The 16,328-nt window shown below is 41.7% G+C and overlaps 1 protein-coding gene across 3 annotated transcripts in view; it reads left to right on the forward strand.

The window, feature by feature from the left end:
* DYNC2LI1 (dynein cytoplasmic 2 light intermediate chain 1) overlaps positions 1-16,328 on the forward strand; it is a 1,063,586-nt gene that overhangs the window by 90,179 nt on the left and 957,079 nt on the right. For 2 of the 3 annotated variants that reach the window (XM_044075070.1, XM_044075071.1), the window contains exon 2: positions 2,337-2,460. In XM_044075070.1, coding sequence (XP_043931005.1) covers positions 2,337-2,460 — 124 coding nt within the window. Of the gene's footprint in view, positions 1-2,336; positions 2,461-3,765; positions 3,927-16,328 lie in introns of all 3 variants that reach the window. The other variant, XM_044075072.1, reaches the window with a different exon arrangement.

The raw sequence follows: 16,328 nt of genomic DNA on the forward strand, positions 1-16,328 counted from the left end.
TCCCTCAAACACCAAGTGCGACAGTTTTTTCGCTCTGATACCTCCTCCAGGAGGTTCCCCAAGAGACGCTCTGGTGCATGCTTGGCCACCCGGTCTTCTGTATGCTTATCCCCCCTTGCCTCTGATGCTCCAAGTTCTTCAGAAAGCCTCTCGGGTGGGTTGCAGAATGATTCTCATTGCTCCGTTTTGGCCTCGACAGATCTGGTTCCCCTTTCTAAGGTCTCACTCGGTGAATCCCCCTTGGATTCTAGATCCCATTCCGGATCTGATATCTCATCCATCCTGCCTATCTCCTCCGAACCTGGACAACCTGAAGCTGACCGCTTGGCTGCTCCAGTTCCACTCTTGATCAGGACTCCCGGTATTTCGTCCCCTGTTAAGGCTATCCTGGTGGCAGCTCATAAACCGTCCACTAGGAAAGTCTACCGTAGCAAGTGGAAACGTTTTTCTTTGTGGGCGGACCGGCAAGGCCTGGACCCCTTCACAGTTCCTCTCCCTTTAGTGCTTGATTTCTTAACCACTCTTTTTAACGATGGTGCCAGCAGTTCCACAGTCAAAGTACAACTTGCGGCAATTTCACATTATCACATTGGTCATGACTCCAGTCCACTCATATCGGCCAAGTTGTGTAAAATTTTCCTTAAAGGTACTTTCCTTCTCAGGCCCCCTGTAAAACAAGCGGTTCCTCCCTGAGACCTTTCCTTAGTTCTCCAGGCCTTGACCGCCCCCCCCCCTTCGAACCGGCGTCTACGGTAGATCTCAAATTCTTGTCGTTCAAGACTGCCTTCTTAGTAGCCATTACTTCGGCCAAGAGAGTTTCAGAGCTCCAAGCATTATCAGCTAAACCTCCTTACTTGGTCTTTCATCCGGACCGTGTTTACCTCAGGACCAACCCGTCCTTTCTTCCAAAGGTAGCTTCTGAAGCAAACATTAATCAATCCATTAACCTCCCTGTTTTCTTTCCTAAATTTGAAAACAAAGGTGAATACAAGCTTCACTCCTTAGATGTTCACAGGCAACTTAGATTTTATCTAAACAGAACGGCTGGTCATAGGCAATCCGACCAGTTGTTCATTTCCTTTGCTAAATTTAATTTGGGCAAGCCAATTTCTAAAGTCTCTCTGTCTCGCTGGATTTCACAATGTATCTTATTGGCTTATCAAGCTTCAGGAAGGCCCGCACCGGAGGGTGTACACGCCCATTCAACCCGGTCAGTCTCTACCTCGGCAGCCTTTATGGCTAGGATTCCTCTAGATGATATTTGTGCAGCAGCCACGTGGGCTTCATCTCATACTTTTATTTCCCACTACAAGTTGGATCTTGCATCTAGGGGTAGAGCATCATTTGGCTCCGCGGTGCTCTGGAATATCCTTCCATGATGGCCGCCCAAGATTCAGGTAGCTGGGGACTCTGTCCCACAGGTTGCAGACAAATGAATCTCCTACTTCAGATTTAGAAGTTATGTATTCACCATAACGTTCCATCTGAGTAGGTGTATTCATTTGTCTGCAACCATCCCGCCCTCCTATCCCCCTGGCCTTTCAGTTTCCTGCATATGGTGTGTTACCCTTTTCAGGGTGTTCTTGCTGTTGGCAAACTCGATCTGAGGTCATGAGGGTAGAGCAGGGCATTATGGGTGAGGGGAGGAGCTGAGAGCTTGGATCCATAGCTGGTAAACCATGCCGGTTCGGATCCGATATCGGATCCATAACCCACGGGTTGCAGACAGATGAATACACCTACTCAGATGGAACGTTATGGTGAGTACATAACTTCTAATTTTATTATGCTCAGATCTAACCTTAAAGCACTTAGGGAAGAAAAAAAAGGGGGCTTAGCTGGGCAAATTGCCCATCTATCATCAAAATCCCAGAGACTACCCCTTTTGTGGAATAGACTCCCTCTCAACGTAAAGCAGAGTACCTCTTTAAACCCTTTTAAGCACAACTTGGATGACTGGATGGGGAACAGAAAATACATCTCTGGGATTCCGCACGTGTCCCTGCTGGACAGTGGCATAAGGTGCTGACTTGTTGGAACATGGGCTAAATTCTTGGCTAGGCTTGTAAGGGCCTCAGGGCTAATGGCATAGTAACTTCCTATGACCCTGTGATCCTAAATCTATGTTTTTGCACTGCTTAGTTTCCATACCACAAAAATGTGAGACGCACACGCACATTTGTATATTTCCTTCTGGCTTACTAAGTTTTTTGGTTGAATAAATAATTTATGTTTGAAAAGTAATGCTTAGTATGCTTTAAGTATCAAATATGTCTACATATCAAAAGTCTCTTACCACATAATTTTCTAACTTTGTACACTTGTTACCTTCACAGTGAAACACTTTGGGATATAGCTGTAGAGGAAGTTCTGCACAAGGAAAACTTGGAGACCAAAGAAGATGAACAAAAGTTGGATGTTTGGGAAAGGACTGTATTCTTTGTAGGCAGTAAAGCTGGAGTAAGATATTTGACTTTATCTGTATAGCAAAGATAAGATGTCTCAAATTAAAAAAGTATGCTTTGTATAAATCATTAGTCAAGTAATACACCAGTCTGTCTTTGCAGGTAATGCCTTCCGACAGATATTAACGTATTAACATAAAGGCTCAGTTTAGTTGTACTGGATAAGGCATAATTGACTATGTGGTGCAATATAATATTTTAGTTTTAAATGTTTGTAAATATATCTTGTGCATTCAATAATACACGTGCTAAGGAAGCCTGTACATTTATACTTGAGCATGGCTCTCAGGTGAATGGCATTTCTGGCTACAAATATGCTTTAAATCTGCCATAATTGCATTGCATCATAAAACAATGTAATTCATTCATTCCTTCCTTTTCCAGACACAACATTCACGTGTAACTGTAAACTGGAAGAAAGTCACCCTCGCACGAGGTACAAGAGAAATCATACAATAATAGCATTCAGCGTATGATGCTGTGTAGTTTTATTTCTGTGTTGTACTTACAGCCGAATAAGAACAGCACACTACTTTTTCACTTGTAGCTTATCATTTTATTCATGGTGTTGAAAGTGGACAGAATGTTACTGAACACTATTGTAATAGAAAATTTATATAACATGTAAAACAGAAAAAAAATGTTAATCAACGTTTGCTTCTACAGCTTTTTGCAGAAATTACTTCAGATAACTCCAGAAAGGGTCCTGTAGTTATAAAACTTGAGCATATTTTTTGTTTGTACATTGTTGGCTGGCCCATTAAAAAAACACTATGCACCCTCTTGATTTTTTTTTTTTTTTTTTTTTTTTTTTTTTTTTTTGTTCCAGATCCATGCAGTACTTTGTTGCATAGTCATTTTATAAGCTACGGTTTAGCTAATGGGAAACATTTATACTGACCACCAACCAACATTTTGCTGTCATGAAGTTAGTTTATCTTTGTTTTATGATGCAGTACAGTTATGGCAGTGGTTAAGATTTATAATATATTTCTAATTGTAAGCTTCAGATAACAGGCTATTTTTTAGCATGCTTCTAAATTCAGGTTTTCATAGTAAACAAGACAATGGAAAGGAGAGGGAATTAAATCTCTTTGGTTTACTAAGTAAGTACAGGAATGATCATTCCAGTAAGCTTCCCTGTAGAAAACCAGCACAGATCCATTCACAGTCCTGTCGTAGAAGTATGACTGATGTCAGTCTGGATTCAGGTGCCAACAAGCAATGACCTTGTATCTAAAGACCCTCTCTCCACTTCAGGCTTCACAACTCTTTTTTTTTTTTTTTCCTTTTCAATTAGACGATCAGTTGCAGAGCCAGCAGATAGTTTACTGACAGTGTGATGAAGTATAGCAGGACCCACAGCCGTCAGTACAACAGATACTGGTGCCATTGTTGAAATCTCCAGCCATGACACCTTTCACCAACCCACTTGCAGCATGGACTTTTGTTTGTGTTCAGGTGCATTTGCCCTTACCAGTCTTCTTACTTTTTGTTTTGGTAGCTGAATTGTTAAAACTGCTCGAACAGTTACAGGTACAAGGTAACATGTTTGTCATGTGATGGTGTAGGATATAATTTGGATTCTCAAACACTGTTTTGATTTTTTGTAGCTTTTGCTTTAAGACTGTGTTTAACTGAATTGTCCTGAAATTTGAACGTGTGTAGTCACAATTCATATATGAACTATTCTTGCCTAGATATTTTGAAGGCTTTTGGTTATCTCTGTCCTGTGGTACTAGATATGGCACTACTGAAGATTGTCTTGACATCACTAGAGTAGCAGCCAGTACAGGCAAAACAGCAGTGGATAAGTGGATGATGGGCAGAAGCAGTACAGTTCCTGAACCCAAGTCTTACTGTAAGGAAGACTAGGGCTTCAGACAAAATTTGTTATTGTGTTTTTATAAGGATTACATTCTCCCTTCAAGCTTACATTAAATGGTTTGATTTGTTAGTTTTAGAGCTCTCTTTTAAACATAGTTTCAAGGGACCTCATAGTCTTGTGCTATCTAAGATGTTCTAGAGGTAAGACTGTCACTAGAGACTGCTAGAAAGGTAGTCTCCCATCCACTCAAGATCTAATGTAATGACACTATGATGTGATCAGGTGATTTACAGAAGACTTTTGCATTACAACAATTGGCTGACTAAGGTTGATTAACTTTTTGGAGACAGCAAGGCCAGGTCATTGGCTTCAGTCTTCACTGGACCCGTCCTTATTGGTAACACGGTAAAATAAATAATTTTATGATTGTGGGAGAGAGGTCATGAATTCATAATGGTGGCCTCCGTGTGCTGAATACCCAACAAGAACTGGACCAGGCAGTTCCACATACCAGAAGACACATTCTCTATTCTTCCAAAGTTTCAAAAACCAATAACATTTCAAATGACCAGCCTCCAACCTCCCGATTTATGTCAGAAGTACCTGCCTACAAAGAGTCTCCCCCTCAAAAAGTGTTTTTTAACAGTCATTGTGTACCTGTCTTCTTTATCACGTTTCCTCCATGCTTTCCCACAGAGTGTGTGTGTGTGTGTGTGTGTGTGTGTGTGTGTGTGTGTGTGTGTGTGTGTGTGTGTGTGTGTGTGTGTGTGTGTGTTGGTGTGTGTGTGTTGGTGTGTGTGTGTTGGTGTGTGTGTTGGTGTGTGTGTTGGTGTGTGTGTGTGTGTGTGTTGGTGTGTGTGTGTTGGTGTGTGTGTGAGTGTGTGAGTGTGAGTGGTGGGAGGGATGACTATCTTTTCATCTTCCTGGTTGTCAAAAGGTGAAAACAGTGCAGTGAGTGTTTAAAATGGTAGTGGATAGATAGATGCTTTGTGGAGTGCTTCTGTCTTGACTAACCCAAAATCTCATATCTAGTAAAATGTGCCAGAACTCTTTGAGAAATTATCTATCTAGTCAATTCCCAATAAAAAGGTAGGGTTTTATTACATATTTTGTCTAATTTCTAATAAGTACTTTGGTCTTCAATTACTTACTAGGTACTCTGACACAAATAATTGTTCACAGTTAACCTCAGATGCTAAACCTATAGTCATGGTTTTGCTTCCTTTCCATGCATTTTCTGGATGTTTAGGATGCACAGCTACCTTTCAGAATAAGAACATGTGACAGGAAATACATCGGATTAAAAGTAGGAAACCATCTTTACCATTTCAGAGCACTGTATCAGAAGTTGTCTAATCATAGTAGTCACCTTCTTTTGCAGAATGAGCATAAAGATTTTCCCTTCCTCAGATGGATGTCTCCTGGAGGCCCCTTTATGTGACTTTCTAAGAGAGGCTACAGCTGTAACATTGCCCATCTTTTAAACTTTAGTATTACTGCAAATCAGGTAAAGTATGTCTTCCCCTTTTCTGCAGTAAACTTTAGAGTTCATTGAGGCAATGCTGGCTTTAATGAGGGTCAACATACAGAAGTTGGGGAAGAAACTGTCAGAAGTTTAAAAATTTTCCTTCCATTTCACTTGGACATTTCATGCATGGTATAGGTTATATGACAGTAGTATTTTCATCTGCTCTTCTAGCAAGATATCTCATGTGGCATTTGTAGCAGTATTGTTCATTTATTTGGTGCCAAAGCTCATAGTCTTTATTACTGTTCTGACAGGAGCCTATAGTACGACTGTAGTGTCATGGCTGCCTTTTCTACTGTTTAGAAGGAGAATATCCACTTTTACTCTCTGGATCCATTTTGCCTTATTGTTATTGGTGTGTCTTTTTTGGGGTGGGGAGTGCATTCACAACTCTTGTGCACTCAAAGTAAATCATCTCTGAGCAGTCACTCTTGTTCAGGTTTTTTAGGACATTCCTATTATTAAGTCATGTAAGTGTCCTGACAGACAATACATCTCACTTTCTGTAGTTGAACAGGCAATGTGGCGCAGTGTCTTTCTTCCTTTGCCAATAAGCGCAAAATGTTTGGAAATTTGCCTAGTGAATACAACACGGGATCAGTGCTGTCCCCCAAATTTTGGGGAAATGCAGTCTGTAAGCCAGCTGTTCTCTTTGGACAACCCTGTTAATGTTATTTTTACGAGGTGGACCCTACGTGTCCTTCAGTCACTAATCTGAATTTGGGGTACATCACTGTTGGATCTTTGTCTCTCTAAAACAGTGGCAGACTTCCATAGTTTTTTACATTGATGCAAGGAGGATCGTAAAACCTCCCTGGAAGTACTTATTATCTGCTGGAAAGGTGGCTTTCTCCGTAAGTTTCAGCCATTGTCCACAGTTCTTAAGATTAATTTTCCTGGAGCAAAGAGAGTAGATTATACATAGTTCTTCTAATCCTCATTGGTAATGTTAACATTTGCTCATGCTGTTACCATTGTTAGCACATTTTGGTCCAAGACTTCTTTCACTCTGTGTGAACTTTCTTTTGATCAAGGGCAATATTATTAATTTCATACTATAGTTTCTTCAGCTTCATGTCAAATCAGTCACTGTGTCTTAGTGTCCAAAATTCCTGAACTGCTCAGTACAGCAGTGAAATTTTTGAAGTGACTAAGAAACTTCCAGATAAAAATATCTAGTGATAAGTGAAAGCAGTTCACATTTTGTAAAGCCAAATGCAGTTTTAGTAAATATATTAAATAGTACCTGTTACAGAGAGAAATATCACCTTCCCAGACAAGCAACTTAGGTCATTATCACACAGGAAAAGATGGTGAAACATGCTGCTTTTGTACCATAACTGCACTTTAATCTTATTCTGCAATAACATATGATATTTTTTTAGCACAAAATTTCTTTATTCTTTGTGCTGAACACAATGCAGGTTCCTTGTCTTTCAGCTTGTCCTGGTTAGGGGTCGCCATGGCACATCACTGGTCCGCAGAATGATTGGCAGTGGCATTTTTATAGTGTCAAGTTGCCAGCCCTGCACTCAACCTTTACAGAAGGCGCACACATACATACATGCACCTACCTGCATGTCTTTAAAACAATACAGGTTCCTACACTGATTAATTATTGTTTTATATGTCATTAGGCTGTGGATGAAAGTGGACACTTGTGGTCCAGCCAACTTACTTGTTAAAATAAATTAGTATTCCTACTTGTTTCTTACTACAGGCTGTTGGACACATTAAACACCTACTAGATGCTGTGTTGACTTATGCATCAGTTAGAGTCCGTCACTGCCATTTTTAATTTTCATTTAAGTGAGGACAGCATTCCTTTTGTGGAAGCAGATTCAGTCATACTGACTGAGTTAGCTGCTTTATTTGTGCATGCTAAGGCTAGTGCCCTCCAAAAATATTTGCATACACCCTTTAAGGTTGGTAAGTGGCACTAGTGGTGGTGGTAGTAGTGATGGAGGGGTCCTGTAGACTTCATGGAGGGTGTGTATTTTATTTGTAAACTGTTAGGATTCCACAAACCTAAGTTGTGATTTATCTTGGCATTGATTGTTGGGTCTATATTGTGTGACTGAAGAATCTCCTCTTCGAACACATAATAACCAACACATGTACAGTAAACTCTATAATACAGCCGCGATGGTGCAGCAGTAGCGTTGTTGCCTCACAGCAAGAGGTTCTCCCGTTCAATTCTTGGCTGGAGTGCAGGGAGTGCCTTCTGTGTGGAGTCTGCATGTTCTCCCCACGGTTGGGTGGTGTTCGAAAGACATGCGTAAATGGGCTTGCCTTCGTTGAAGGTTGGACGTCGAGCTGGCACCTCTTTGTTCGTGAAAATCCACTGCCAATCATTAGCGGACCGGAGTTCCGCTGTGGCGACCCCTAACCGGGAAAAAGCCGAAAAACTACAACATTTGAATTTACCCCTTCCCTCAAACTAGAAGCCCAGTACATTTAGGAGTAAAATATAATTGAGAAATGAACGTTGTCAACGTCTGAGCCTGCCACAACTTGTGATCTAAAATAGTTAGCTTGAGAAACTGTTGCTAAAGCATTTTTAGAATTGCTAGCTATTTTGTCAATATAACATTGTTTTGTTTTATCTTATTTTATTAATTTGTTATGAAAGTAAACTCACCAGACAGAAGTGTCTGTTTTCAGAGGCAAAAGGTGGGGGTGGTCTTTTAAGTAACATGCTTTGAATCACACAGTTTCTTCTTCTCCTTTCGGCTGCTCCCATTAGTGGTCAGTGGATCATTGGTCCACAGAATGAGTGTCAGTAGAGTTTTATAGTGTCGAGTCGCCAGTACAGCGCCCAACCTTCCTTAGGAAGCGCACACATGCACACAGTCACACCTATGGCCAATTTAGAGTATACAATCCACCTGCAGCATGTCTTGGGAATGTGGGAGGAAACCCACGCGAACACAGGGAGGACATGCAGACTCCACACAGAAGGCATGCCAGCTGAGAATCAAACTGGAGAACCTCTTGCTATGAGGTGACAATGCTAACCACTGCATCACTGTGCTGCCCTTTGAGACACACAGTTTACAAATGGAAATTTAGGTAGTCATGTACAGGTCTGCATGACAGTTTAACTCTAAGAACTGAACCTCAACTTATTTTCAAGTTAGACTGTGTTTCTAAGCTACACTAACTGATTCATCTGCTCATTCTTTTCTGAAACTCAGAAAATCAATATAAGAAGTTACTTCATGGATGTCTGCAGACATGATGTTCTTCATCTGACATTGCTGCAGTCCTAACACTTGGGTAGTCCGCTGTCCCTCGGTCGGCCCGAATATCAGAGTATAAGGCTGACGTCGGTCAAGGCGCATTTGACTGACATCAGAACGTCAGGGTACAAATGCGCATGACCGACGCCATATCCTCAGTCTTTTTTGCCGCATGGTCCGATGCAGAAGCAGTGTTGCAAGTGCCGTTCGGCGTTCTGAAATTTTTCGAATCCGGAGTTTCAGACCGAAGTCAGAGTTGGTTAAGTACCCCGTTGGGGAATATTTTGTTTTTTTCTTGCCTCAGTGGTTTACCGGATGTCAGAAAAAGTGAATAACTGTATTTCTTGTGGGAAACAGATACCGCATAGGGATTACCATAATTTGTGTATACCTTGTTTGGGACCTGAGCACGACGTTGTTGGGTGTCGCTTTTGTGCTAGGTTCAATAAACGCACTATAAAGCGAAGGCTGGATTGTGCCAGGTTGGTCTTTGGGAAGCGGTGCAATTACAATATGCCGCCGGATGCTCCGACGCCGGCTTCCTCAAAGAAGCGCAAGGACAAGGCAGTTAAACCTAGGTTAGAGGAGTCGTCCGAACCGGACGCCGGTTCTTTAGAGGCGTCAGTGGAACCGGTGGTTCCGACGGAGGCCTCTCTGGAGTCCCAGGGAGAAACTGTGTTTTTACAGGATGTGGCCTCCCAGGAGGCAAGTCAGGCTGTAGGGGCTTCTCAGATAACTGTACTCCCCTCCCTTCCTAAAGTGTCTAGGTCCTCTCTTTCTGCTTCCAAGGCTTCTCCTAGAGGCAGGTCTAGTTTTGCTTCTGTGGGTGTCACTCCTAGTTCTTCAGGTTCTGTGCCCAAGAAGCACATGCTTAAAATGGCAGAAGATTTAATTACTTTAATTAGAGGCTCTATGCCCCCTCCTGATAAGAGGCCTAGGATGGAACCTGTGTTGGGGATTATGAGCAGGCTTCGGATGTGTCTGAGTCTTGACAAGGAAGACTTGCAGGAGTATTCTCATTATTCTGATTCTGATGTGGATGATTCTACTCCTTCTGCTTCTCCTCCTGAGGATTTTTCTTTTTCAGAGACCCTTCACTCCATGAGAGAGCATTTTAAATGGGAAGGTCAGGATTTCTCTGATTCCAGGAAAAGGCTTAGGGAATTTTGTTTTACCCCAGCATAGGCCTTTAGCTATACCTCCTGTTCTGAATGTGGTGGAAGATGTGTTTGCAGAGGCTTCTCTTAATCCTGATTCTTTGCCTCCTGCTCCTGTTAAACCAGATAGGTATTACAGGGTGCCTGAAGCTCATAAGTATCTTTTAAGAGTCCTAGGGCAGACCCAGAAACTGTTAGCCAGGGGCCTAAGGGTGTTAAGGCTTCTGTTGTCAAGAATCCGGTTCCTGCAGATAAAGAGGCCAGGGCCTTGGATAGATGGGGAAAGAAAGTTTATACTTCTTCCACTCTAGCCATGAGAGCTTTGAATTGCCAGTTTCACATGTTGAAATATCAAAATTATCTCCTTTCACAGTTGAAATCTAAGGTTGATGCTCTAGCGGAAGGTATTGATTGTAAAGAGTTACAAGATTTAGTGCATGTTTCTGAACAGGTGGGTAAGCATTCTTTGCAATGTGGTTTTGATGCTGTACAGGCCTCGTCTAGGGTGGCTGCCACTGGGTCAGTTCTTCGCAGGCATGCCTGGCTGAGGATCAAAATTTATCTGACCATGTTAAAACTAGGATTTTGGATGCCCTTTGCAATCTGATGTCTTGTTTGGTTCTCCTGTTGAGGCAGTTTTAAAGAAAATGGAAGACAAGGCTAAGTCTATGCAGACTGTTAAAGATTTTTTGCAGGTTCAGCCTCCAAAGTTTAGTAGAAATTGGCCTACTACAGGGTGGACGTATCCTTCTTATGATTCCCAGTCTAGGGGTAGATCTAGACGTGGCAGGGGCAGAGGTCAGGGCTCTTTCAGGCCTAGAACAGGGAGTTCTCCTGCACAGTCTTCGGGTGAGGGCAGGGGTCAGTCCTTTCGTAAACAGACCCAATGACCTACCTTTTCAGCTGCCAGAACCTTCTCGCCTGGCAGCACCTTTGGGAGGAAGGTTGGCACTTTTCAAAGAAAATTGGAGTTTGATTACCCAAGACAGATGGGTACTGGATATCATACATCACGGTTACAGGTTTTATTTCCATACCTTGCCTCCTTTCAAAGGCATGCCAGACATTCCTCCTCAACAAAGAATAGAGGCTCACAAGCAAATTTCTCTGTTACTTCAAATAGGGGCCATACAGCCGGTTCCTATGCCAGAAAGGGGCCTAGGATTTTATTCTCGCCTGTTCCTTGTGCCAAAAAAGGGGAACACGTGGAGACCAATTTTGGATTTATCTATCCTCAACACTTATCTGGACATTCCCAAGTTCAAAATGTTGACGTTACAACAGCTTTTACCTCTACTGGGCAAGGATCACTGGATGGTAACTTTGGATCTCAAGGAGGCTTACCTTCATGTTCCTATCAGGCTAAGTTGCAGGAAGTATCTGCGTTTTCGGACTGGGACTTCTCACTGTCAGTTCTCTGCATTGCCCTTTGGCTTATCTACTGCGCCCAGAGTATTTACGAAAGTTCTGGCTCCAGTGATAGCTTTCTTCAGGCTAAAAGGAATACAAATCTATCCTTATTTGGACGATTGCCTGATTCTGGCTCAAGGAAGGGACGAGCTTCTTCGTCATTTGGAATATGTGAAAGCAGTGCTAAGATGCCTGGGGTATTCTGTGAACGAAATAAAGTCCAGTCTAGTACCCTCTCAAGACATGTGCTTTCTGGGTGTAAGACTGAATACAGCATCCCAGATGGCCTTTCTAACCCCGGACAAACAAAAGAATCTTTCCCTTTACTTCCATCATCTATCTCTTCAGTCCGGGCTGACTGCAAGGACAGTCCTTCAAGCCTTAGGGTTCATGGCATCTTGTATTCTGGTGCTTCCCAATGCCAAACTGCATATGAGGAAGTTGCAATGGTATCTCAAAATGTATGGACACAGCACTGCCAGCATCTGGACACTGTCATTCAAATAATACCTTGCATTCAAAAGGAATTTTTGTGGTGGGCTCAGGAATGTCACCTAAACAAGGGACTCTCTGTGACCCGGCCAGAGGCGAGTCAAATTTTAACGACAGATGCCTCAGACAAAGCTTGGGGAGCTCATCTAAACGGAAAGTGGATACAAGACAAGTGGCCTGTCAGACTACAGCATCTACATATCAACTTGAAGGAGATGTTAGCAGTCCAGTTTGCATTAATAGCTTTCAAGGATTTACTTCTTCCAGGGCAGGTGTTGATTCTAACAGACAACACAACTGTCATGTGGTACATCAACAAGCAAGCGGGAACACATTCTTATCCTCTATGCAGGCAAGCAATGATTTTGTGGGAGACTGCTCTCAGTTTACAACTAAGTCTTCAGGCAAGGTTTCTGCCGAGCACAGAACTCCTTAGCAGATGTGTTAAGCAGACAAATCATGGATCCCCACGAGTGGAAACTGGATCTTCATGTATTTCAGAAATTGACAGTGTCCTGGGGAACTCCAGACATAGATCTGTTCGCTTCTCCACTAAACCACCAGCTGCCAAAGTTTTGCACAAAGCGGTTTCATCCCACAGCTTGGAAAGTGGATGCTCTTTCTTTCAGTTGGAAAAACCTTCATGTGTATGCCTTTCCACCTCTGCCTCTCCTCCCAAAGGTACTTCTGAAGGCCAGGCAGGACAAGCCAAGGATGATTTTGATAGCTCCAGATTGGCCTCGACAGCACTGGTACCCATTACTGAGAAGTCTAGTACGGAAGCCTCCATGGCCTTTGCCTTTGATTCCACATCTATTGTCCCAGGAGGACAGTCATTTGCTCAATGTCAAACTTCACTCTCTTCACCTAACAGCATGGCATATTCTGTTTTAAACCATAGAGGGTCTCAACTTCCACAACAAGTTTTGAATGTGATTTTGGAAGCTAGAAGGCCTAGTACAAGGAAAGTGTACGCAGATAAATGGAAGAGATTTTTATTTTGGAGTGCAGCTAAGGATTTGGATGTTTCTGAGCCTGATTTAAGTGTGGCTCTTCAATATCTTACTGAGTTATTGGACAAAGGTTTGTCCTTCTCTTCTATTAAGATTCATGCTGCAGCAATTTCAGCTCACTATGACTGTGACCCACCATTGTTTTCTCATCCTTTGTTCAAGCAATTTCTTAGAGGGGCAAAGAATATAAGACCCCACGAAGGGCTCCTACTCCTGCTTGGGATCTCAATTTTGTGTTGGAGAAACTCACTCTACAACCTTTTGAGCCTGCAGCTACTGCTGAGTTGAAATATTTGTCATGGAAGACTGCTTTTTGTTGGCCATTACCTCTGCAAGAAGGGTTTCTGAATTGCAGGCCCTTATGGCAGTTGAGCCTTTCTTAATTTTCCATAAGGATAGGGTATCTTTACGCACTAATCCTTCCTTTATGCCTAAAGTGGTTTCTAGTGTGGCTTTAAACCAAACTATTCATTTGCCTACTTTTTATGCAAATCCCCAAATTAAAGGGGAAAAGATTTTGCACACTTTAGATGTACACAGGCAGTTGCGATATTATTTGGACAGAACTAAAGGGTTCAGACAATCTCAGCAGTTATTAGTTTCTTTTGCTTTGTGCTCTCAGGGCAAGCCGTGTCAAAACAAACTATTTCTAAGTGGATTGGATTTTGCATTGCTTTCTGTTATTCCCATCATGGCAAAGAGATTCCAGCTGGGATTAGGCCTCATTCCACTAGGGCTACTGCCACTTCAACAGCTTTTTGAGGGGTGGCTACTAAGGATATTTTGGAGGCAGCCACTTGGAGTTCAGTGCATACCTTCTCTAGGCATTACCACCTTCCACTGTACTCTAAATCCAGGGCTGGTTTTGCCACTGCTGTGTTGCAGGGCATTTTGGCAGCTCCTGCTTCATTATAGTTTAGCCATCCTCCCTTACCTCTGCTTTGGGATTCTACCCAAGTGTTAGGACTGCAGCAATGTGAGATGAAGAACATAGTACAGTTTTGTACCTACCATAAATGTAGATGTTCGAAGATCCACATTGCTGCAGTCCAATTTACCCTCCCTCCTTCCCCTCTGTAGTTTGAGGTGGTTGTGTGGGTTGGGTTATCCATCTGAGGTATTATTGTATATATTGTATATATTGTACATATTTTTGGTGTTGGGCTGGTTGGTTGTTTAGTTGTTGTCTATGGGTTTTGACCTTTCTTTTTACGGTCTTCTGACATCTGGGGCAAGAAAAGACTGAGGATATGGCGTCGGTCATGCGCATTTGTACCCTGACGTTCTGATGTCAGTCAAATGCGCCTTGACCGACGTCAGCCTTATACTCTGATATTCGGGCCGACCGAGGGACAGCGGACTACCCAAGTGTTAGGACTGCAGCAATGTGGATCTTCGAACATCTACATTTATGGTAGGTACAAAACTGTACTTTTTATTTTGTCAGGAAATGAGTCCATATGTCATAACATTTGGAAAAAATGTAATAAGATATGAAAGATACTAAAACAAATGATCACTAATTGGATTAGAAATGGATAAATATTCTTCAGAATTATGTAAACTTTTAACTTGAATGATATATGTTCACTGTATCAAAACTTATTTTCCGTGGAAGTCATATTTGCTTTTTTAAACTGCGTCCTGGTCCATACTTCTACCAAATATTAAAAACTGCATTTGCGAAGGTTGTACTTCTGGAATCTTGGCTTGAGATGTGACTTTATGGTGTGAGCTGTTTTCATCTGCTTCCTTTTATATGGAGCTGCTTCCGTCAACATCTGGAATCAGTTAGTGAAGTTCTGTGACATTTACTATAATGTAGCTTCTAGAGTGCTTCTCACAGAAAAAAAGGACAGAATTTCTCATCAAATTCTTGCTGCTTTTTTAGAATCTTGCTTATCTGTTGAGGTATCGTAATTCTAGAAAATTGGTTTTGCATCCTGCAATATAAAGACAAGGTTCTTTCTGGAAGCTATAAGTATTTTTGCTGCATTGCTGGAATGGGAACAAACAGTGCATATGCAGAAGTATCACCAGTTGCATAGATCATAGTAAAATAACAACTGTGGACCTTACAGATTTAATCTTTTGAAGACCCAGAAGGTTCACTGTTAACTGAGAAATTTATTTTATGATTCAGTCTCCCAAAGTTCACAATGTCCACATTTTTATTTTATTTTCATAGTGCTTTTTTATGCAAGTTTATTTCAGCCATCAGTTTTGTAGACTGATATCACTAACATTGAGATATTTTGCCTGGAGCTGGATGGAGATGCTGAAAAAAGCTATTGCCATATTTGAATATATTCAGCAGTAGGTCCACCTATATGAGATATTATTGAGGATCTGACACGATAGTTTTTCATTTTTACCTTTTATAACTTTTTCTTGTATTGGATAGTCACAAGCATACTTATCAACTGTCCAGATTTTTGCAGAATGTCCAGATTTTTGTCGCATACTTTTGGTATATTCCTCATAAAATTTGGGATTTTCTGGCAAATCATTGTGGACTGAAGTAACTAAATAATGAAATACATCTGAGGTTTAGACTTCATATTCTTCAGAAAATGTATGCTAATGCAAAGTGTTATTTTAGCAACTTTCTAAGTTTATAAGAACAATATTTAAAAGCTGTTGGTAATTTTGTACCTTTGCCCTCCCAAAACATTTTTGGTTTTGTATAGATTTCTTGGGCTTAGAGGTTACGAGGTATGGTTAAAGGGAACATTTGTTTTTAGTGGATAGTTACAAGTGTATTTTGTGTGTGAGGAAATGGCATTGTCATTTGCTTGAATCCTGGTAGATCTGAAGACCACTGTGTTAACATTTAATGTTATGTTGTCCTATCTTGCCATAATTCTTGCAGGTTGGGTTCGGAGCCGTTCATGACTCTGACTCGGCTGAATACTAAAACTCAAGAGCTTCCACTGGTTCGAGGCTAACCCCTGTCCCATGATGCTCTGGACCACATCCCCAGATCTTGTTTGCCACTCAAGCGATCGAGAAGTGTTCCTGCTGACTCGTTGGCTAAGTATAGCTTTTTTCAGTCTATTTTATCTGTAATTTCTCTCTTTATACTCCCTTTACCTTTCTAGAGAGTTAGTTTTTGTATTGTCTGAGTTAGATCACTTTAGCTAGTTAGAAATCCCTTTCCCAACCCAGTGAGAGTTTCCATTTAACTTAGAGG

The sequence above is a fragment of the Protopterus annectens genome, chromosome 6.part0 (assembly GCF_019279795.1).
Source record: "Protopterus annectens isolate FY-2018-M chromosome 6.part0, PAN1.0, whole genome shotgun sequence".
NCBI classification, from domain to species: Eukaryota; Metazoa; Chordata; order Ceratodontiformes; family Protopteridae; genus Protopterus; species Protopterus annectens.